The sequence below is a fragment of the Panulirus ornatus genome, chromosome 50 (genome assembly GCF_036320965.1).
Source record: "Panulirus ornatus isolate Po-2019 chromosome 50, ASM3632096v1, whole genome shotgun sequence".
Classification (NCBI taxonomy): Eukaryota; Metazoa; Arthropoda; class Malacostraca; order Decapoda; family Palinuridae; genus Panulirus; species Panulirus ornatus.
Window position 1 is genome coordinate 26,323,086 of NC_092273.1, and position 25,170 is coordinate 26,348,255.

Consider the following 25,170-nt stretch of genomic DNA (forward strand, 5'->3'; position numbering starts at 1 on the left):
AGGTGACCTTATCCCGATTCCCATGAGGTCATAGGTCATAGTTCAAGGTCACTCTATCAAATTGGACATGACTTCACTCCCGAGTCCACTGACCAAGTGACACCGTCTCGTCCTGGTCATCTGCTGGTACATGGACAGAACCGTCTGTCTGTCTATACCGTCTACGCGCTTAACAGATCCTTGATATATATATATATATATATATATATATATATATATATATATATATATATATATATATATATATATATATATATTTTTTTTTTTTTGCTTTGTCGCTGTTTCCCGCGTTTGCGAGGTAGCGCAAGGAAACAGACGAAAGAAATGGCCCAACCCACCCCCATACACATGTATATACATACGTCCACACACGCAAATATACATACCTACACAGCTTTCCATGGTTTACCCCAGACGCTTCACATGCCCTGATTCAATCCACTGACAGCACGTCAACCCCGGTATACCACATCGATCCAATTCACTCTATTCCTTGCCCGCCTTTCACCCTCCTGCATGTTCAGGCCCCGATCACACAAAATCTTTTTCACTCCATCTTTCCACCTCCAATTTGGTCTCCCTCTTCTCCTCGTTCCCTCCACCTCCGACACATATATCCTCTTGGTCAATCTTTCCTCACTCATTCTCTCCATGTGCCCAAACCATTTCAAAACACCCTCTTCTGCTCTCTCAACCACGCTCTTTTTATTTCCACACATCTCTCTTACCCTTACGTTACTTACTCGATCAAACCACCTCACACCACACATTGTCCTCAAACATCTCATTTCCAGTACATCCATCCTCCTGCGCACAACTCTATCCATAGCCCACGCCTCGCAACCATACAACATTGTTGGAACCACTATTCCTTCAAACATACCCATTTTTGCTTTCCGAGATAATGTTCTCGACTTCCACACATTCTTCAAGGCTCCCAGGATTTTCGCCCCCTCCCCCACCCTATGATCCACTTCCGCTTCCATGGTTCCATCCGCTGCCAGATCCACTCCCAGGTATCTAAAACACTTTACTTCCTCCAGTTTTTCTCCATTCAAACTTACCTCCCAATTGACTTGACCCTCAACCCTGCTGCACCAAATTACCTTGATCTTATTCACATTTACTCTTAACTTTCTTCTTTCACACACTTTACCAAACTCAGTCACCAGCTTCTGCAGTTTCTCACATGAATCAGCCACCAGCGCTGTATCATCAGCGAACAACAACTGACTCACTTCCCAAGCTCTCTCATCCCCAACAGACTTCATACTTGCCCCTCTTTCCAAAACTCTTGCATTCACCTCCCTAACAACCCAATCCATATATATATATATATATATATATATATATATATATATATATATATATATATATATATATATATATATATATATATATATATATCGGGGATGGGTGTGTGAGGGGAGGTACGGTCTGATGATACGAGGTCAGAGGAAGGAACACCACCACCACCGGAAATGAAGGTCGCCAACCCGGGAGAAGTGAAGGAAAAATTGACTCTTATGTGCACCTCCCATCCCAACCCCCATCCCGTTCCATCCCGGCCACCTCCCAGACACGTCCCGCGACAGAATGGAAAACGTCCCTCTCCAGGTCCAGCTGTCCCCTCCCGTCCTCAGACACATCACTGATTTTCAAATTACAGTACGTGAAGAACCCTGGCTGAGGCAGTCTGTCCACAGTTAACCCAGCTGTTCATCCGCCTCTAAGGGGGCTTGGTCGGTAAACTGGGTACCTGAATCTGGATTGTGGAAAGGGAGCAGGGGTCTCGGTGCATCACACACTCACACAGACACACAAACACACACACACACAGACACACAGACACACAAACACACACAGACACACACACAGACACACACACAGACACACACACAGACACACACACACACAGACACACAGACACACACACACACACACACACACAGACACACAAACACACACACCACCTCCCTCCCAAGAGTATTAATACCATGGAGCACTTACGAGAATCAATTAGGATATGATTGGGAAGAAGTTCAGAATTATATCTGAGAGTAATAATGGGGTTAATTATGTGTGTGTGTGTGTGTGTGTGTGTGTGTGTGTGTGTGTGTGTGTGTGTGTGTGTGTGTGTGTGTGTGTGTGTAGACGTTTTATGCGAACATGTGTGTGGAATTGTTCATGTACATATGTATGTGTGTTTGTGTATGTATATATGCATGGATATATGTATATAGGCATGTATGTATGTATGTATGTATGTATGAGGGCATGTATGTATGTATGTATGCGCGCATGTATGTATGTATGTATGCGCGCATGTATGTAAAGGAGGAGTTCCCTGCAGTAGCAGTAACGGAGGAGTTCCCTGCAGTAGAAGTAACGGAGGAGTTCCCTGCAGTAGAAGTAACGGAGGAGTTCCCTGCAGTAGAAGTAACGGAGGAGTTCCCTGCAGTAGAAGTAACGGAGGAGTTCCCTGCAGTAGAAGTAACGGAGGAGTTCCCTGCAGTAGAAGTAACGGAGGAGTTCCCTGCAGTAGAAGTAACGGAGGAGTTCCCTGCAGTAGAAGTAACGGAGGAGTTCCCTGCAGTAACTCCAAGTCATTATAACAACGCCCTCTTCAAAGGGAAAGGGCCACTTGCCTTGTCACTAATTGCAGTCACACAACTTTGGTAACACCACTGGAGTAACAATACTGAAGTAACAATACTGGAGTAACACCACTGGAGTAACACCACTGGAGTAGCAATACTGAAGTAACAATACTGGAGTAACACCACTGGAGTAACACCACTGGAGTAACACCACTGGAGTAACACCACTAGAGTAACACCACTGGAGTAACAATACTGAAGTAACACCACTGGAGTAACACCACTAGAGTAACACCACTGGAGTAACACCACTAGAGTAACACCACTGGAGTAACACCACTGGAGTAACAATACTGGAGTAACACCACTGGAGTAACACCACTAGAGTAACACCACTGGAGTAACAATACTGGAGTAACACCACTGGAGTAACACCACTGGAGTAACAATACTGGAGTAACACCACTGGAGTAACACCACTAGAGTAACACCACTGGAGTAACACCACTGGAGTAACACCACTGGAGTAACACCACTGGAGTAACACCACTGGAGTAACACCACTAGAGTAACACCACTGGAGTAACACCACTGGAGTAACACCACTGGAGTAACACCACTGGAGTAACACCACTGGAGTAACAATACTGGAGTAACACCACTGGAGTAACAATACTGGAGTAACACCACTGGAGTAACACCACTGGAGTAACACCACTGGAGTAACACCACTGGAGTAACACCACTGGAGTAACACCACTGGAGTAACACCACTGGAGTAACACCACTGGAGTAACACCACTAGAGTAACACCACTGGAGTAACAATACTGGAGTAACACCACTGGAGTAACACCACTGGAGTAACACCACTGGAGTAACACCACTGGAGTAACACCACTGGAGTAACACACTGGAGTAACACCACTGGAGTAACACCACTGGAGTAACACCACTGGAGTAACACCACTGGAGTAACACCACTAGAGTATCACCACTGGAGTAACACCACTGGAGTAACAATACTGGAGTAACACCACTAGAGTAACACCACTGGAGTAACACCACTGGAGTAACAATACTGGAGTAACACCACTGGAGTAACAATACTGGAGTAACACCACTGGAGTAACAATACTGGAGTAACACCACTGGAGTAACAATACTGGAGTAACACCACTGGAGTAACACCACTGGAGTAACACCACTGGAGTAACACCACTGGAGTAACAATACTGGAGTAACACCACTGGAGTAACACCACTAGAGTAACACCACTGGAGTAACACCACTGGAGTAACACCACTGGAGTAACAATACTGGAGTAACACCACTGGAGTAACAATACTGGAGTAACACCACTGGAGTAACACCACTGGAGTAACACCACTGGAGTAACACCACTAGAGTAACACCACTGGAGTAACACCACTAGAGTAACACCACTGAGTAACACCACTGGAGTAACACCACTGGAGTAACACCACTGGAGTAACACCACTGGAGTAACAATACTGGAGTAACACCACTAGAGTAACACCACTGGAGTAACACCACTGGAGTAACACCACTGGAGTAACACCACTGGAGTAACACCACTAGAGTAACACCACTGGAGTAACACCACTGGAGTAACACCACTGGAGTAACACCACTGGAGTAACAATACTGGAGTAACACCACTAGAGTAACACCACTGGAGTAACACCACTGGAGTAACACCACTGGAGTAACACCACTGGAGTAACACCACTGGAGTAACACCACTGGAGTAACACCACTGGAGTAACACCACTGGAGTAACACCACTGGAGTAACAATACTGGAGTAACACCACTGGAGTAACACCACTGGAGTAACACCACTGGAGTAACACCACTGGAGTAACACCACTGGAGTAACACCACTGGAGTAACACCACTGGAGTAACACCACTGGAGTAACACCACTGGAGTAACACCACTGGAGTAACACCACTGGAGTAACACACTGGAGTAACACCACTGGAGTAACAATACTGGAGTAACAACACTGGAGTAACACCACTGGAGTAACACCACTGGAGTAACACCACTGGAGTAACACCACTGGAGTAACACCACTGGAGTAACACCACTGGAGTAACACCACTGGAGTAACACCACTGGAGTAACACCACTGGAGTAACACCACTGGAGTAACACCACTGGAGTAACACCACTGGAGTAACACCACTGGAGTAACAATACTGGAGTAACACCACTGGAGTAACAATACTGGAGTAACAATACTGGAGTAACACCACTGGAGTAACACCACTGGAGTAACACCACTGGAGTAACAATACTGGAGTAACACCACTGGAGTAACACCACTGGAGTAACACCACTGGAGTAACACCACTGGAGTAACAATACTGGAGTAACAATACTGGAGTAACAATACTGGAGTAACACCACTGGAGTAACAATACTGGAGTAACACCACTAGAGTAACACCACTAGAGTAACACCACTGGAGTAACAATACTGGAGTAACACCACTGGAGTAACACCACTAGAGTAACACCACTAGAGTAACACCACTAGAGTAACACCACTGGAGTAACACCACTGGAGTAACACCACTGGAGTAACACCACTGGAGTAACACCACTGGAGAGAATTTTGCAAATCATTCCTTGTGGGAAGGTCGTGTTTCGTCTGTCCCAGCGGAGACGTGTTGGGACGGGGGGGAGACGTGGTGTGACGGGTGGGAGACGTGTTGGGACGGGTGGGAGACGCTCCGGGACGGGTAGGAGACGTGGTGGGACGGGTGGGAGACGTGGTGGGACGGGTGGGAGACGCTCCGGGACAGGTGGAAGACGTGATGGGACGGGTGGGAGACGTGTTGGGACGGGTAGGAGACTTGGTGGGACGGGTGGGAGACGTGGTGGGACGGGTGGGAGACGCTCCGGGACGGGTAGGAGACGTGGTGGGACGGGTGGGAGACGCTCCGGGACAGGTGGAAGACGTGATGGGACGGGTGGGAGACGTGGTGGGACGGGTGGGACCGGCTCATCCCGGGATAAGTGACAGTTTCGTTAATTACTTCGTTGTGAGCGGCGGCGGGGGGGGGGGGGGGGGGGGTGTTCACGGTGACGTCAGAGCAACAACACCAGCTCCACCTCGGGGTTGAGCTGTTCGTTGTATAATGAGAGAGAGAGACGGGAGGGTGTCAGGGAGGCAGGTGGGAGGGGGGGGGGGCTGGTCGTACGTCCTTATAAGGGCAGGGGTAAGGGGGGGGGGTCTTCAAAGGGGGGGTTACTTCCACTTACGGGCGACCTCAAGGGCCCTCGGGAGCCCTATCTAGCCGGGGCCCTCAAAAGCTGGGCCCAGGGGCCCCCTACTCCAACACGTTCCACCCTCACGCTCCGGCCTTATCCGAGAAGCCTGTGTTCTCTCTCGCCTTACGTACGTACGTACGTGTGTGTGTGTGTGTGTCTGTGTGTGTGTGTGTGTGTGTGTGTGTGTGTGTGTGTGTGTGTGTGTGTGTGTGTGTGTGTGCGTGTGTGTGTGATTGGTTTCAAATTCTTCATCAATTCTCTCATAATGTATCAGCTCTCATCGTCTCATTTCTGGCTTGCCCTGTACGTACGTACGTGTGTGTGTGTGTGTGTGTGTGTGTGTGTGTGTGTGTGTGTGTGTTCGTGATTGGTTTCAAAATCTTCACCAATTCTTTCATAATGTATCAGCTCTCATCGTCTCACTTCTGGCTCGCCCTGTTTTCGATCCCTCATCATAGAGCAACATCTCCTTTGAGCTGTTGGTCAGACGGGAGCCGGTACCCCACTGAGAAGCGATTCGCCTCCCCCCCCTCCCCTAGTGAGCCGGATGAGACGGCTCAGAGGCATTTATAAAGCTGGTTGAAGGTAAAATGAGACGGGGGTTTGATCGGTCGAGACGGTTCTGTGCTGAGACGTGGACGCTCATGTCTTGAAATCCATTCGTGGCAGAGGTGGTCGTCGCCCCTCTAACTCTGACGACAGGGGCAATAAAGTGCTACGAGGAACGTGTTAAGTGTAGATGGAGAGAGAGAGAGAGAGAGAGAGAGAGAGAGAGAGAGAGAGAGAGAGAGAGAGAGAGAGAGAGAGAGAGAGAGAGAAGAAACTCTATGTCTCTGTGGCGAAGTCAGTGGCCCGCATTTTTGGGCGAGGCAGGACAGAAAAGACAGCCACCTGGGGGGGCCGTATGCAGAAAAATTCTTAAATTTCTGCTTATCTTTATGCTTAGCTGAGCAAGTGACTTAAAGTGCCACACAGAAAAGGACTAAGCACGATGCTTAGCAAAACTTAAGCATAAGATTTAAGAAGGATGAAATGCAGTTTGGGTCAAAATATTTGTCGTCTGCTAAGCAAATACTTAAGCGTAGGGCAGCTTTCAGAGAGATGCTTAGCAAAATTCTTAAAGTTAAGTAAAATTCTTTGGGGTTAAGCATACTTAAGCATTCTAAGAAGTTTTCTGCATACGGCCTCAGCTGGGCGCTAAGGAATGACGCCTAACAGCCACTGAAGTGGATACAAAGACGATGAGTCTTAGGTCCACAACAAGAGAAGAAATGATTCATCTTGAAAAGTTCCCCGAATATTGGCTAATCAGAGAACTTTCCCTTCTAATCCTTCCCTATCCTTAAAGATCGCCTTGTCCTAAAGTTTCAGAACGGAGCCTTAAATGGACACGCTCCACATTACGCCCCTTAAAAAAGAATACGAAATCTGTACCTAAATGTTCGATTTACTGAACATCTGAACACACGCGCGTCTCGACACCTTTTAAAGGGTAAAGTCCTATGAGTCAAGGGATGAATTCTATGCCCTGTTCCACAGAGCGGCAATGCTTCTAACTACCAGTCAAAATACGGTCGTTTAGAAACTTCCCCAGTTAGTGAGTCGATGTCTTCCAAATCAGCCTCTACATTCTTATCTCTGCTATCATCATGGCCCCAGAGGGAGTGGGCCAGTGTAAACCTAAGAGGTAGTATATATATATATATATATATTCTCCTGTGCCTCCCACACCTTATCCTTTGCCTCCATCTTCATCTGCGGGCAAAATAAGAATGGACGAGACGCCACCAGACTCCACCTTCGTAAATCACACACAGGAACCATTTACGTGCCCTTCTTCAGGAGACACCATGTCTTCGTCATCCAGCGTTTGTGTCAGGCCCTCCACGGTGTGTGTGTGTGTGTGTGTGTGTGTATGTGTGTGAGGCCCTCCACGGTGTGTGTGTGTGTGTGTGTGTGTGAGGCCCTCCACGGTGTGTGTGTGTGTGTGTGTGTGTGTGTGTGTGTGTGTGTGAGGCCCTCCACGGTGTGTGTGTGTGTGTGTGTGTGTGTGTGTGTGTGTGTGTGTGTGTGTGTGTGTGTGAGGCCCTCCACTGTGTGTGTGTGTGTGTGTGTGTGTGTGTGTGTGTGTGAGGCCCTCCACGGTGTGTGTGTGTGTGTGTGTGTGTGTGTGTGTGTGTGTGTGTGAGGCCCTCCACGGTGTGTGTGTGTGTGTGTGTGTGTGTGTGTGTGTGTGAGGCCCTCCACTGTGTGGGTGTGCGTGTGTGTGTGTGTGTGGTTATCAGTCGATAACACAGAAATAAACTAATACGTAACACTGATTATGCTAATTAAAGCGACACACACACACACACACACACACACACACATTCCATTTTCTATAATGTGTTCTTTTGGTATATATCACAACCGTTAACTTTTGATCAAAGTTCTTCAGTTTCCCTTATGCGTGACACGTACAAATTAACTAAAATATTCCTAAAGAAAACCTTGGCTGAGTCACTTACAAAAACAAGCTGTTACCCTTAAAAAAGGCTAAGCTACCTTTAAAAACTGGCTATGTCTCCCTTAAAAAAGGCTAAGCTACCTTTAAAAACTGGCTAAGTCTCCCTTAAAAAAGGCTAAGCTACCTTTAAAATCTGGCTAAGTCTCCCTTAAAAAAGACTAAGCTACCTTTAAAAACTGGCCAAGTCTCCCTTAAAAAAGGCTAAGCTACCTTTAAAAACTGGCTAAGTCTCCCTTAAAAAAGGCTAGGCTACCTTTAAAAACTGGCTGTCTCCCTTAAAAAAAGGCTAAGCTACCTTTAAAAACTGGCTGTCTCCCTTAAAAAAGGTTAAGCTACCTTTAAAAACTGGCTAAATCTCCCTTAAAAAAAGGTTAAGCTACCTTTAAATTTAAAACTGGCTAAGTCTCCCTTAAAAAAGGCTAAGCTACCTTTAAAAACTGGCTAAGTCTCCCTTAAAAAAAGGCTAAGTTACCTTTAAAAACTGGTCAAGTTACCCTTAAAAAAAAAAGGGCTAAGTTACCTTTAAAAACTCGCCTATGTAACCATAAAAAGGCGTACATATTCTTTACATATCATTATACACAATACACTGTTATCATTACCCCGCTACTGGATGTAGCGCAAGCCTTTGCAGGTGCAGGGCCCCCTGGCGAGACCCCTTTAAGGGGCCCCAGGACCATTATAAGTATATATGTAAGTAATGCAGTGAGGCTACATGTAATGGTCTGTTACCTTAAGCCAAACAAGACACATGCCTCACCTCCACACGGGCTGCATTGTGAATAATTCAAGTCAAAAATTCTATGACAATTAAAGGAAAAGTTGTTCATATTTCAGTAAAAAACATATACGAAAATGTACTTTCTGTAGTACAGGGTAATTAAGTAATTAAGTCTTTAAGCATGACACAAGGGGCACTCTGTCTATAATACAGTGTAGCTATGAGGGCCAGACTCATCCCCATATATGTACATGTATGTACATATGTGTGTATGTACATATGTGTGTATGTACATATGTGTGTATGTACATATGTGTGTATGGGCGTTTATGTGGATACATGTGTACGTGGGTGGGCTGGGCCATTCCTCGTCTGTGTCCTTGCGCTACCTCGCTAACGGATATTAAGCAAAATGATATTATATATATATATATATATATATATATATATATATATATATATATATATATATATATATACACAGGTTAATTAAAGATGTGGAAAAATGATCACATGCGATACATATAATCATATATTTCATACCACAAAAAACATATATATATATATATATATATATATATATATATATATATATATATATATATATATGTAGTTATCAATCCACATATATTATACATCAGACATAAGTTATCACAGAACCCTACTGGCTTTTACTAGAACTGAAAACGTTTAAAGACGACAAACACTGAACGTATATAGAAGGAAGACAGAAAACGGGATGCACGTCGTATATACACAATCCATAACAATAATTTCTGATGGTTTTCATAACTTTCTCAATCCCGAATTGAACGAACGTAATGTAATGAGAGGCAAAGAGGTGTCTTATAAAACGGGTGGCCGTGGGAGCAACGCCAGCTGGGTGTAAAAACCCTGGAAGCAAAAAAATGCATTCTTACATTCTCGTGGTCGAGAAGATGAGACAATGGACGAAGGATTTTGACACGTACACAATGCGGAGAATAATGCTTTTCAAACACTTATAAAACATCTTATTCATTTGTGAGAGTAATGATCCTATAAAACATCTTATTCATTTGTGAGAGTAATGACCCTATAAAACATCTTATTCATTTCTGACTTTGAGAGTAATATCCTACAGAGCAATTGGTATAATCATTAAGAAATGCGTACTTCATTCACGTTTACGAACTCCCATCGCGAGACAACAGGAGGAGTGGCAGTGTACATTTGGAAATCGGTCGGAGGTGTCTGGGAAGATAATTAATTTGCTGACTGTACATAGGCAGTTCCCCATATGAGCCAGACAACCTACTTATTTTGTACATTTCACGTAATGCTTGCTCTACCCAGTACCTGTGTGTGTGTGTGTGTGTGTTCTCTCTCGCCTTACGTACGTACGTACGTGTGTGTGTGTGTGTGTGATTGGTTTCAAATTCTTCATCAATTGTCTCATAATGTATCAGCTCTCATCGTCTCATCTCTGGCTTGCCCTGTACGTACGTACGTGTGTGTGTGTGTGTGTGTGTGTGTGTGTGTGTGTGTGTACGTGTGTGTGTGTGTACGGGTCTCCAACGGGACCAAGTTACGCACTTTCTATCCTCTAAGACCTTACCTCACACCACTATGGTGTATGTGTTACGATTTCCACACCGGGTCACGCGGGGGTCATGAAGAGCCACGAAGGACCAACTAGCGTTGACTTCCTCCGCTAATATCAGTTCAAAGATACGTTATCAACATTGAGGGTAATATAGTGCTGGGATGAGGGTGTGGCGTAGTGAGAACGATTACCGCCATGTTAACTACCAAGACCACAGCCTGCTGGGGGAGGAGGACGTAGTTCAAAAAAAAAAGCCTTCATGGAAACTGTCGAGTACATAGCACCACTGTGACGTCATATATCGCCGGAGGGGTGACACCTTTTGAAGGTGTGTGGAGCTGTGTGCGAGAAAGCCATCCCACGTCAGGCAGGGTCTTAAGAGGTGTCGCATGTTCCGACGGGCGTCCTCCTCCTGAAGTACCTACAGGCAACACACGTGTCTACTCAGACACCCCTCCCCCCTCACACTAGGAGAGATTCGAACCAGTGTATTCCAGTTGGGACTACACAACAAGTGAGGGCAGAGGAAGACGATCTAGAGAAATGATTGGACGACGCGAATGTATTTGGAGACGAAGTTTGGAAACACGTCCACAACAGCGATGTGTGCTAGTACTACTGCTACTACTACTACTACTACTACTACTACTACTACCACTACACTTATCCGGGAACAGAGCCAAAACAGAGTGCTTCTAAATGTACCATATGCAACAGCTGTACCCAGACACTGTACCTGTGTGTGCTGTACCCCATGGTACTCATGTTGACCTGGTCTTACCTGTATACATAGTTCAATAGTGGCCAGGGTGGCCCAGTGGGGTGGCCTGAGGACACATGATAACACTGGCTACATCTAGTTACCACTACTGGTGGGGTACTGGGCCACTACAGGTGAGGGGTGAGGTACTGGGTCACTACAGGTGAGGGGTGAGGGGGCGCATCGCGTCAACCACTACGCCACAGCGGGAGACACGACACTGGAAGCCACTACAGGAGAGGCGTGAGGGGGCGCGTCGCGTCAACCACTACGCCACAGCGGGAGACACGACACTGGAAGCCACCACAGGAGAGGCGCGAGGGGGCGCGTCGCGTCAACCACTACGCCACAGCGGGAGACACGACACTGGAAGCCACTACAGGAGAGGCGTGAGGAGGCGCGTCGCGTCAACCACTACGACACAGCGGGAGACACGACACTGGAAGCTACTACGGGAGAGGCGTGAGGGGGCGCGTCGCGTCAACCACTACGCCACAGCGGGAGACACGACACTGGAAGCCACTACAGGAGAGGCGTGAGGGGGCGCGTCGCGTCAACCACTACGCCACAGCGGGAGACACGACACTGGAAGCCACTACAGGAGAGGCGTGAGGGGGCGCGTCGCGTCAACCACTACGCCACAGCGGGAGACACGACACTGGAAGCCACTACAGGAGAGGCGTGAGGGGCGCGTCGCGTCAACCACTACGCCACAGCGGGAGACACGACACTGGAAGCCACTACAGGAGAGGCGTGAGGGGGCGCGTCGCGTCAACCACTACGACACGGCGGGAGACACGACACTGGAAGCCACTACAGGAGAGGCGTGAGGGGGCGCGTCGCGTCAACCACTACGCCACAGCGGGAGACACGACACTGGAAGCCACTACAGGAGAGGCGTGAGGGGCGCGTCGCGTCAACCACTACGCCACAGCGGGAGACACGACACTGGAAGCCACTACAGGAGAGGCGTGAGGGGGGAGTTGTGGCACCTGGGTATGTGAGAGGCCAGTTCGTCCAGGGAGTCGGCGGGTGTGACCGGCGCTTTCTCGTAGAGTCTAGATGGGGCGAGGGTGAGCAGGTTGGTGCAGTCGTGGAGCCCCGGGCGCCGCGCCTTCTTCTTGCGGCCTTCCTCGCGCCGCAGGTTGTGCAGACGGAAGAGGAAGAGGTTGGACATCGACATGGTGGGGATGGAGAACTGTGAGGGATGAGAGGAGACACAAAGGGGGGCCTGGCTCAGTATTGCCACACACCGGCTGGAGGGGGGAAAATGACTTTCTGTTTACATGTTAACGAGATCACCTTCTGGGTCCTGTCTTTTGGGTCATGAGCCACAATGGGGAGACAATGAGGATCCTCATTCCATGAACCCTCAATGACCAATCTCTAAGCCTTTCAGGACAAAAGGTGCTGTGGGGATATATAAATGGCCTGGCCTTTGACCTGACCCATCGGGTCAAGGGCCAGGTCATCTGTGGGGATATATAAATGGCCTGGCCTTTGACCTGAAACATCGGGTCAAGGGCCAGGTCATCAGTGGGGATATATAAATGGCCTGGCCTTTGACCTGACCCATCGGGTCAAGGGCCAGATCATCTGTGGGGATATATAAATGGCCTGGCCTTTGACCTGACCCATCGGGTCAAGGGCCAGATCATCTGTGGGGATATATAAATGGCCTGGCCTTTGACCTGACCCATCGGGTCAAGGGCCAGGTCATCAATGGCGTAAGGGTGGTACTGTGTTACTTAGAGTAATTCATGTCAATAGTTCAATATTCCTTAACAGAGCACATTCAACTGTCCTCTCGCCCCCCCACCCTATGATGAGAAGGAAGCCATGTCTCTGTGAGTGTGGGAGCCCTCCATCCTCTGTGAGTGTGGGGGCCCTCCATCCTCTGTGAGTGTGGGGGACCCCCTCATCCTCTGTGAGTGTGGGGGCCCTCCATCCTCTGTGAGTGTGGGGGACCCCCTCATCCTCTGTGAGTGTGGGGGCCCTTCATCCTCTGTGAGTGTGGGGGCCCTTCATCCTCTGTGAGTGTGGGGGAACACCTCATCCTCTGTGAGTGTGGGGGCCCTCCATCCTCTGTGAGTGTGGGGGCCCTTCATCCTCTGTGAGTGTGGGGGCCCTTCATCCTCTGTGAGTGTGGGGGACCCCCTCATCCTCTGTGAGTGTGGGGGCCCTCCATCCTCTGTGAGTGTGGGGGACCCCCATCCTCTGTGAGTGGGGGCCATGTCATCTCTGTGAGTGTGGGAGCCCTCCATCCTCTGTGAGTGTGGGGGCCCTCATCCTCTGTGATTGTGGGGGACCCCCTCATCCTCTGTGTGTGTGGGGGCCCTCATCCTCTGTGAGTGTGGGGGACCCTCATCCTCTGTGAGTGTGGGGCCCCCATCCTCTGTGAGTGTGGGGCCCCCCAATCCTCTGTGAGTGTGGGGGCCCTCCATCCTCTGTGAGTGTGGGGGCCCCCCATCCTCTGTGAGTGTGGGGGCCCTCCATCCTCTGTGAGTGTGGGGGCCCTCCATCCTCTGTGAGTGTGGGGGACCCTCATCCTCTGTGAGTGTGGGGGCCCTCCATCCTCTGTGAGTGTGGGGGCCCTCATCCTCTGTGAGTGTGGGGGCCCCTCATCCTCTGTGAGTGTGGGGGACCCCCTCATCCTCTGTGAGTGTGGGGGACCCCCTCATCCTCTGTGAGTGTGGGGGCCCTCCATCCTCTGTGAGTGTGGGGGCCCTCCATCCTCTGTGAGTGTGGGGGACCCCCTCATCCTCTGTGAGTGTGGGGGCCCTCCATCCTCTGTGAGTGTGTGGGACCCCCCTCATCCTCTGTGAGTGTGGGGGGCCCCATCCTCTGTGAGTGTGGGGGACCCCCTCATCCTCTGTGAGTGTGGGGGCCCACCCCATCCTCTCTGAGAATGGGGGCCCCCATCCTTTGTGAGTGTGGGGGACCCCCTTCTCTTTGAGTGTGGGGGCCCTCCATCATCTGTGAGTGTGGGGGCCCCCATCCTCTGTGAGTGTGGGGTGCCCCCATCCTCTGTGAGTGTGGGGTGCCTCCCATCCTCTGTGAGAATGGGGCCCCCATCCTCTGTGAGTGTGTGGGGGCCCTCCATCTTCTGTGAGTGTGGGGTGCCTCCCATCCTCTGTGAGAATGGGGCCCCCATCCTCTGTGAGTGTGTGGTGGCCCTCCATCTTCTGGGAGTGTGGGGTGCCTCCTATCCTCTGTGAGAATGGGGCCCCCATCCTCTGTGAGTGTGTGGGGGCCCTCCATCTTCTGTGAGTGTGGGGTGCCTCCTATCCTCTGTGAGAATGGGGCCCCCATCCTCTGTGAGTGTGTGGGGGCCCTCCATCCTCTGTGAGTGTGGGGGACCCCCTCATCCTCTGTGAGTGTGGGGCCCTCCATCCTCTGTGAGTGTGGGGCCCTCCATCCTCTGTGAGTGTGGGGGGCCCACCATCCTCTGTTCCCTGATTAGTCTCCCAGGAAAATGAACTACCCCCTCCTTGAGAATTAAGTCGCTCACAGAACTTCGAAACACGATTTAGAATGGCTATGGCAAAAGAGAGAGAGAGAGAGAGAGAGAGAGAGAGAGAGAGAGAGAGAGAGAGAGAGAGAGAGAGCTGGCTTACCAATGACCCCAATCTACACTGTTCCACGATTAGCCCCCAAACACAGCCTTCGACGACTCCCTCGAAGGATTAAAACGACCCCCAACTTCCTGGGATTCATTTCCGCGTCGAGAGGAGGAACCTCACCTGGCTTGTCGAAGTCATGGCCTAAACCAGGAGGATGGAGGACCCCCAGACTCGTTGAACGGACCCCTCCTAGTACACAGTCCTTCCACACACACACACACACACACACACACACACACACAGGGCTCGAAGGTCAGGGAACATGAGATCTCGCGTGGCCTGTGTGCCAGATAACGAAGGACCTCCACGCCGATCTCACTGTACAAGCCCTTGGGGCGGGGCGCCCTAGGGCGAGGATCGTGGTCGATCGATCGACCAAGTCTACAAAACGAGGAGGAGGAGGAGGAGGAGTCCTTCGGGGCTGAGGAGGAGGAAGAGGAGGAGGAAGAAGAGGAAGAGGATCTTGGGTGGTGGCATGAGATGCCAGGGGGATCACAAGGGCTTGGGAAAGACTCGAGTTCATCACCGTCGGGAGGAACCCAGACAAGACGTGAGAGGAGGGGGTTTAAACGCGTACCTGGAGGGGGTTTAAACGCCTGCCTGGAGGGGGGTTAAACGCCTCTTTGGAGGGGTTAAACGCCTGCCTGGAGAGGGTTAAACGCCTGCCTGGAGGGGGTTGAAAACGCCTGCCTGGAGAGGGTTAAACGTCTGCCTGGAGGTGGTTTAAACGCCTGCCTGGAGGGGGTTTAAACGCCTGCCTGGAGGGGTTTAAACGCCTGCCTGGAGGGGTTTAAACGCCTGCCTGGAGAGGGTTAAACGCCTGCCTGGAGGGGTTTAAACGCCTGCATGGAGGTGGGTTAAACGCCACCATCACCCATGGGAGAGAGAGAGAGAGAGAGAGAGAGAGAGAGAGAGAGAGAGAGAGAGAGAGAGAGAGAGAGAGAGAGAGAGAGAGAGAGAGAGTGAGAGAGAGAGGCTATCAACAAAGACAACACAGGCATTGGGCAATTCGAGGACGTACCATACACACACACACACACACACACACACACACACACACACACACACAGACACACAGACACACACACACACACAGACACACACAGACACACACACACACACACACACACACACACACACACACACACCTGGTGCAACAAGAGTGTTAGGGTCACGTGGGTAACAAGATAGTAAGATGATAACGAAAGATAACAGGTCACCACAGACCCCAGCTGCCCAGTGTGCTCTGCAGCCAAGAACCGTGTGGCACGACCCAGGGAGACTGTACACCACACGGGCACCGAACCCACACCCTTACCCACCCAACACACACACACACACACGAACAAGCACTCTAAACCCACTGCTCTGGACGGAAGCAGGGAAAGTATGGCTCCTTGAATACATGAAGAAAAGAATGATCACTTCAGACAACCAGGAAGGTAATGGTAGGATGTATGATCAAGTCCCGGGGTAATTATGAGTACAGACATGCGTCCTTGAGAATATGCGTACATCTTTGTGTGTGTGTGTGTGTGTGTGTTTGTGTGTGTGTTAAGCTACTTACGCTTAAGCTTTTTACATGTGTATTGAGAAAAAGCTTTTACGTATGGAAGTGTATATATATATATATATATATATATATATATATATATATATATATATATATATATATATATATATACATATATTGGAAAGGATCACAATTTTGTTTTGGACAATCGCATGTTTACCAAATGGCGTTCTAGTTTCGTCTGTTCGATGTATATCAACTGACTTATATTTCTCTCTTGTGTCTCCCCTGATGATGTGATTATTACACAAAAGTGCGCTTGGAAACTTATTGTGTCTCATTTTCCCCGTGGACCCATAGGAATATCTTCATCACGCAAAAAATTGTGATCCTTTCCAATATATATATATATATAATTGAATGCGACGTTATATCAAGTTCTCAATCTTCTTTCTTATGTTCTCTAATTTCCTCAGTATTTTTCTACCATGAGGTGGCTGCTCAAACACCAGTTGTCTAAAGTTATCCATTTTGCTTCAATTAAGCTTTCGCCTTCACAGAGGCATCATAAGGAATCTACAAAAAGGAGAAACAACTGCGCCACATAACGTGGATATGACATGAAAAACGTAAAAAAAATATAAATGAAAAAAATACATAGCCCATAAAAGTAAGGGAAAACATTTAAATCGAAAGAAATGAACAATATCATGAAGGGTAATGCGAGTTACAATCTAAAAACAAAATATGGAAACAGAAATACATAAAAACGTAACTGCTGATGAAACACAGAAGAACACTATCAAACCAGGTATTGAGACAGAAAGTCCAGCACTAAATACACGAAGATGGGCCGAGCGAGACCATTATCGTCCGCATGCGAAGATGAGGCCAGGTTGGGCTCGTCTGATTCATAGTTCGTGGAAATTACTATAATAGTTTTCCCCAGTAATGCCAACAGACAGTTGAAATGTCATCATTAATATTCACTTCATTATGCAGTAATCTAATGAAGTCAGACAAAGGGCCCAAATGATTCGGCTCATGACGTCAAATAGCGTTCACTTTTCAAGTGGCGTTTAATTTCACATCTCCTCGCGGGTGGCATACATTACCGCCCGCGAAAAATATACTCCTCCCCTGCAGAATCTCATTTACCAATCGGCTTCGAAACAGTGAGACTCGATCCCTCTTTATCAAAGAGGGATCGAAACTTTTCTTTCCAGTTGCCTATGTGGATCTCCGTCCTGGGAAGTGAATCCCAAAGTTTCGTTTCCAGGAAGGACAGCCACCACCAGTCGACTGTCGGCTGGAACCATGTCTCATGGAAATGACTGGAACATTATGTGGCCTATGGCCTTTCCCCAAGGCTGTATCACTGGGAGTAAAGTCTCGTCAAAGAACCCCTCACGCTAAAGGAGACTACATTACCCTACCACTGGAGGGAGCGTAGCCTTGGGCTGAGGGAACATCTGATAAGAGGACCTGGGATGAATTATCTTATATATATATATATATATATATATATATATATATATATATATATATATATATATATATATATATTTTTTTTTTATTTTTTTATACTTTGTCGCTGTCTCCCGCGTTTGCGAGGTAGCGCAAGGAAACAGACGAAAGAAATGGCCCAACCCCCCCCCCCCCATACACATGTATATACATACGTCCACACACGCAAATATACATACCTACACAGCTTTCCATGGTTTACCCCAGACGCTTCACATGCCTTGATTCAATCCACTGACAGCACGTCAACCCTGGTATACCACATCGCTCCAATTCACTCTATTCCTTGCCCTCCTTTCACCCTCCTGCATGTTCAGGCCCCGATCACACAAAATCTTTTTCACTCCATCTTTCCACCTCCAATTTGGTCTCCCTCTTCTCCTGGCTCCCTCCACCTCCGACACATATATCCTCTTGGTCAATCTTTCCTCACTCATCCTCTCCATGTGCCCAAACCACTTCAAAACACCCTCTTCTGCTCTCTCAACCACGCTCTTTTTATTTCCACACATCTCTCTTACCCTTACGTTACTCACTCGATCAAACCACCTCACACCACACATTGTCCTCAAACATCTCATTTCCAGCACATCCATCCTCCTGCGCACAACTCTATCCATAGCCCACGCCTCGCAACCATACAACATTGTTGGAACCACTATTCCTTCAAACATACCCATTTTTGCTTTCCGAGATAATGTTCTCGACTTCCACACATTCTTCAAGGCCCCCAGAATTTTCGCCCCCTCCCCCACCCTATGATCCACTTACGCTTCCATGGTTCCATCCGCTGCCAGATCCACTCCCAGATATCTAAAACACTTCACTTCCTCCAGTTTTTCTCCATTCAAACTCACCTCCCAATTGACTTGACCCTCAACCCTACTGTACCTAATAACCTTGCTCTTATTCACATTTACTCTTAACTTTCTGCTTCCACACACTTTACCAAACTCAGTCACCAGCGTCTGCAGTTTCTCACATGAATCAGCCACCAGCGCTGTATCATCAGCGAACAACAACTGACTCACTTCCCAAGCTCTCTCATCCCCAACAGACTTCATACTTGCCCCTCTTTCCAAAACTCTTGCATTTACCTCCCTAACAACCCCATCCATAAACAAATTAAACAACCATGGAGACATCACACACCCCTGCCGCAAACCTACATTCACTGAGAACCAATCACTTTCCTCTCTTCCTACACGTACACATGCCTTACATCCTCGATAAAAACTTTTCACTGCTTCTAACAACTTTCCTCCCACACTATATATTCTTAATACCTTCCACAGAGCATCTCTATCAACTCTATCATATGCCTTCTCCAGATCCATAAATGCTACATACAAATCCATTTGCTTTTCTAAGTATTTCTCACATACATTCTTCAAAGCAAACACCTGATCCACACATGCTCTACCACTTCTGAAACCACACTGCTCTTCCCCAATCTGATGCTCTGTACATGCCTTCACCCTCTCAATCAATACCCTCCCATATAATTTACCAGGAATACTCAACAAACTTATACCTCTGTAATTTGAGCACTCACTCTTATCCCCTTTGCCTTTGTACAATGGCACTATGCACGCATTCCGCCAATCCTCAGGCACCTCACCATGAGTCATACATACATTAAATAACCTTACCAACCAGTCAACAATACAGTCACCCCCTTTTTTAATAAATTCCACTGCAATACCATCCAAACCTGCTGCCTTGCCGGCTTTCATCTTCCGCAAAGCTTTCACTACCTCTTCTCTGTTTACCAAATCATTTTCCCTAACCCTCTCACTTTGCACACCACCTCGACCAAAACACCCTATATCTGCCACTCTATCCTCAAACACATTCAGCAAACCTTCAAAATACTCACTCCATCTCCTTCTCACATCACCACTACTTGTTATCACCTCCCCATTTGCGCCCTTCACTGAAGTTCCCATTTGCTCCCTTGTCTTACGCACTTTATTTACCTCCTTCCAGAACATCTTTTTATTCTCCCTAAAATTTAATGATACTCTCTCACCCCAACTCTCATTTGCCCTTTTTTTCACCTCTTGCACCTTTCTCTTGACCTCCTGTCTCTTTCTTTTATACATCTCCCACTCAATTGCATTTTTTCCCTGCAAAAATCGTCCAAATGCCTCTATCTTCTCTTTCACTAATACTCTTACTTCTTCATCCCACCACTCACTACCCTTTCTAATCAACCCACCTCCCACTCTTCTCATGCCACAAGCATCTTTTGCGCAATCCATCACTGATTCCCTAAATACATCCCATTCCTCCCCCACTCCCCTTGCTTCCATTGTTCTCACCTTTTTCCATTCTGTACTCAGTCTCTCCTGGTACTTCCTCACACAGGTCTCCTTCTCAAGCTCACTTACTCTCACCACCCTCTTCACCCCAACATTCACTCTTCTTTTCTGAAAACCCATACAAATCTTCACCTTAGCCTACACAAGATAATGATCAGACATCCCTCCAGTTGCACCTCTCAGCACATTAACATCCAAAAGTCTCTCTTTCGCACGCCTGTCAATTAATACGTAATCCAATAACGCTCTCTGGCCATCTCTCCTACTTACATAAGTATACTTATGTATATCTCGCTTTTTAAACCAGGTATTCCCAATCATCAGTCCTTTTTCAGCACATAAATCTACAAGCTCTTCACCATTTCCATTTACAACACTGAACACCCCATGTATACCAATTATTCCCTCAACTGCCACATTACTCACCTTTGCATTCAAATCACCCATCACTATAACCCGGTCTCGTGAATCAAAACCACTAACACACTCATTCAGCTGCTTCCAAAACACTTGCCTCTCTTGATCTTTCTTCTCATGCCCAGGTGCATATGCACCAATAATCACCCACCTCTCTCCATCAACTTTCAGTTTTACCCATATTAATCGAGAATTTACTTTCTTACACTCTATCACATACTCCCACAACTCCTGTTTCAGGAGTATTGCTACTCCTTCCCTTGCTCTTGTCCTCTCACTAACCCCTGACTTTACTCCCCAGACATTCCCAAACCACTCTTCCCCTTTACCCTTGAGCTTCGTTTCACTCAGAGCCAAAACATCCACGTTCCTTTCCTCAAACATACTACCTATCTCTCCTTTTTTCACATCTTGGTTACATCCACACACATTTAGGCACCCCACTCTGAGCCTTCGAGGAGGATGAGCACTCCCCGCGTGACTCCTTCTTCTGTTTCCCATTTTAGAAAGTTAATACAAGGAGGGGAGGATTTCTGGCCCCCCGCTCCCGTCCCCTCTAGTCGCTTTCTACGACACGCGAGGAATACGTGGGAAGTATTCTTTCACCCCTATCCCCAGGGATGATATACATATATATATACATATACACATACACACACATACACATACATACGCACATATACACACACACACACATACATATATATACATATGAAAAATGTAAGAAACAATTTAGAAAACTGAAACTTCTAGCTTGAAATGAATGAAAAAAATGAATGTCACATAATGGTTCAACCTCTGGCTATGGAAAAAAGGAAATGTATAATTTATTTACACAAACGTCAATAGCAGTTCTCATCAATTTAACCACTGTATCAATAAGCTTGAATGTCTAAGCTACATTTTTCTCCAATTTCACTATTTTCCTTCACATTTTCAATTGTGTCTGAAGGTTCTACTTCAAGAGTGATTGTTTTTCCAGTAAGGGTCTTCACATCTTGGTTACATCCACACACATTTAGGCACCCCACTCTGAGCCTTCGAGGAGGATGCTTTACTTGTGGTGCTGACTTCCCTGACGACAGGATGATGAGGAAAGTAGAATGTGGGGTATGGGCTGTTCATCTCACCCTCAGGTATCTCTTCAATGATGCCTTCCATCCAGCTGAGCAGCAACTTATCTGCTACATCCTGCTCCTGGGCTATGTGACTTCAGATTGGCTGCATTCTTCCTGTAGTGTCAGCAAATAGGTGGACTGTTGCTAGCCCCGTCAAGAGCACCCAGCATCCTCAGTACGACTTCTTCATCCACACAGATAACACTATATATTTAGGCTTCCATTTGTTGCCTCTTCGAGGAACGCCTTTGATCATGGCGAGAAACAGCCATCCGGTCGTGACAGGGAGATAGCATCAATACCCGGAATATATATATATATATATATATATATACAGGATGTACCCAGAGTGTCTGTTTATACGATTGTTCCAAGTGTATTTATACGATTGTTCCAAGTGTATTTACTCAGTTAACTTGGTGCTGTGTTGTGAATATTGTTTACATACCAGTGAAAATAAGAGCAATGGCGAATAAACTAATAGTGTTTCCATTTAGTGTACACCTGAGAACTGTAAACATTAAGTTGTTGATATATATATATATATATATATATATATATATATATATATATATATATATATATATATATATACTGTAGCTGGCCGAAGACAAAGTTATATTGAAGGAGTTGGCCTTGTGTGTGTGTGTGTGTGTGTGTGTGTGTGTGTGTGTGTGTGTGTGTGTACTGTACGGGGGTAGGGGAGTTCTACACCCGTGGGGCCTCAAGTCTTGACACTTTACCCCACACTCTGAGACACTCCTCACTCTTTTCTCTTCCAAAGTTGACAAATGTACGGCCTCAGGTCTTAAACCTGGCTTCGTCTTTGTCGCACTTCCTCTGGACTTTCTCTATCAGCTCTTCGTGCTTCTTTAGCCTCGGCGGTAACCAAGTGTGAGCAGTGTGACCTAACCTTCGCCTAACGTAGGATGTGAGCACCTTTCGCGTCGTAAACCCTCTTCTCCTAGAGCGTGACAAGCTGGGGACGATGTCTACTCGCGAAATGTCTCCTGAAATACAGATTCCTGCGGCTCATTTCCCGCTGAAGGCTAATCGAAAGGCCGCCTTTCAATGGGTCCCAGGTCCCATTACCTGACATTTCCTCGGGGGTCTGAGTGTCATCAACCATGTCTCAGACGAAAACTTCGCCGTCTGTTTAGGTCTCGTTGTAGAATGATGCCATTGCCTTCGCTCTCTCTCTGTGTCACTCACGAGACCTCGGCATCATCAGCTAACATGTGCGGGTCGGGGCCATGTGCACTACACGCTGCTGGTGGCCTCATCCCACTTCGAGTCCCAAGGCGCCTCTGACATTTGGTCTTTGGTCCCTTGGGATAATCTCCTATATACTGAAGGAGTCTCCTTTATCCCTGCCTGGAGATGCAGTCTCCTTCCTGGCCTCCTACATGGCACGGTGTCACACGCGTTCTGGATTACCAGGAATGGACACTCCATTCAGTTTTTTGTCTCGAACGGAGCTCACTCTCTCGTGGAAATCTGAGCTTTCTTTTCGTATACATGACCTCCTTTCTATTATCAAATGGGTGTTGCCGCTCAGGTATGTGTGTAGTTCACCGTCTCCTCTCGATCTTTCAGACCCCTCACACACCCTCATCATCATCATCCACGACACCTCCCTCCCTCCTAATCCTATACCCGTGATTAGAAGGTCTTTCGCTGACTAACTCCCTCTTGATGAATCTATGGAAAAGGTTTGGATCTTCCTCCTGCCGCCCGTCCACAATATTACTTCCTTGAGTTGATGTGTTCCTCCCTCCCTCATCCGTCACCACTCACGTTGCTTACCGCCCTTGACGGCATCCTGAAGGAGGAACTCATCACACGACTCCTTTCATCTGGTCAAGATCCATTGTGATTATCGAATGGACTTCCCCAGGAACCGGGTGATGGTGGGTCAAGCGTGTGAAGGGGTCATATGAATGGCCGGAAGTGTCTGGATCAGGGCCACATACTAGCGTCACATGGCGGCACACACAGGCCTCTCTCTGGTGGCCTTCATGTTCAGCTCTGGTTAATCTTCTACTGCCTGGTCGTACCCCCATCTTCACTGCCAGGTCGTACCTCTCTTCTACTGCCTGGTCATACCTATCTTCACTGCCAGGTCGTACCCATCTTCACTGCCTGGTCGTACTCATCTTCACTGCCTGGTCGTACACCCATCTTCACTGCCAGGTCATACCCATCTTCACTGCCAGGTAGTACCAATCTTCACTGCCAGGTCGTACACCTTTCTTCTACTGCCTGGTCGTACCTTTCTTCACTGCCTGGTCGTACTCATCTTCACTGCCTGGTCGTACACCAATCTTCACTGCCAGGTCATACCCATCTTCACTGCCAGGTAGTACCAATCTTCACTGCCAGGTCGTACACCTTTCTTCTACTGCCTGGTCGTACCTTTCTTCACTGCCTGGTCGTACCCATCTTCACTGCCTGGTCGTACACCTTTCTTCTACTGCCTGGTCGTTCACCTCTCGTCTACTGCCTGGTCGTACACCTCTCTTCCACTGCCTGGTCATACCCATCTTCACTGCCTGATCGTACACCTCTCTTCTACTGCCTGGTCGTACCCATCTTCACTGCCAGGTCGTACCCCTTTTCACTGCCTGGTCATACCTCTTTTCACTGCCAGGTCGTACCCATCTTCACTGCCTGGTCGTACACCTCTCTTTTACTGTCTAGTCGTACCCCTTTTCACTGCCCGGCCGCCCCTCTTCATTGCCAGGTCGTACCTCCTCTTCACTGCCAGGTCGTACCTCCTCTTCACTGCCAGGTCGTACCTCCTATTCACTGCCAGGGCGTACCTCTTTTCACTGCCAGGTCGTACCTCCTCTTCACTGTCTGACCGCCCCTTTTCACCGTCAAACCGTCCTTTCTTCACTGCCAGGTCACGACACTGGCGTCTTGCATGGCACACATACACCAAGTCTGGAAGGCCCTGCAACTCCCTCCCTCCCCTTTTCATCTCGCGGGGCGAAGGCAACCCCAAGGTTCCTGCAGGAAGCCGATAATCCAACGAAGAACAAGATAATCCAGCAAACGAGACGGTGGTGGTGTTCATCCCCCCCCACGACGCCCAGATGCACAAGGATCATTTCATCATTCATCATCATCATTCAATTCACAACATCTTCATTCACGTCTGCGGGGGCGTG

At 47.9% G+C, this 25,170-nt stretch overlaps 1 protein-coding gene across 1 annotated transcript in view; it reads right to left on the minus strand.

Annotated features, from left to right (window-relative positions):
* SLO2 (slowpoke 2) overlaps window positions 1-25,170 on the minus strand; it is a 1,142,188-nt gene that overhangs the window by 909,005 nt on the left and 208,013 nt on the right. Inside the window, 1 exon segment of the mRNA XM_071691568.1 lies at window positions 12,468-12,673. Within this exon segment, the coding sequence (XP_071547669.1) occupies window positions 12,468-12,658 (191 nt within the window). The 5' untranslated portion in view covers window positions 12,659-12,673.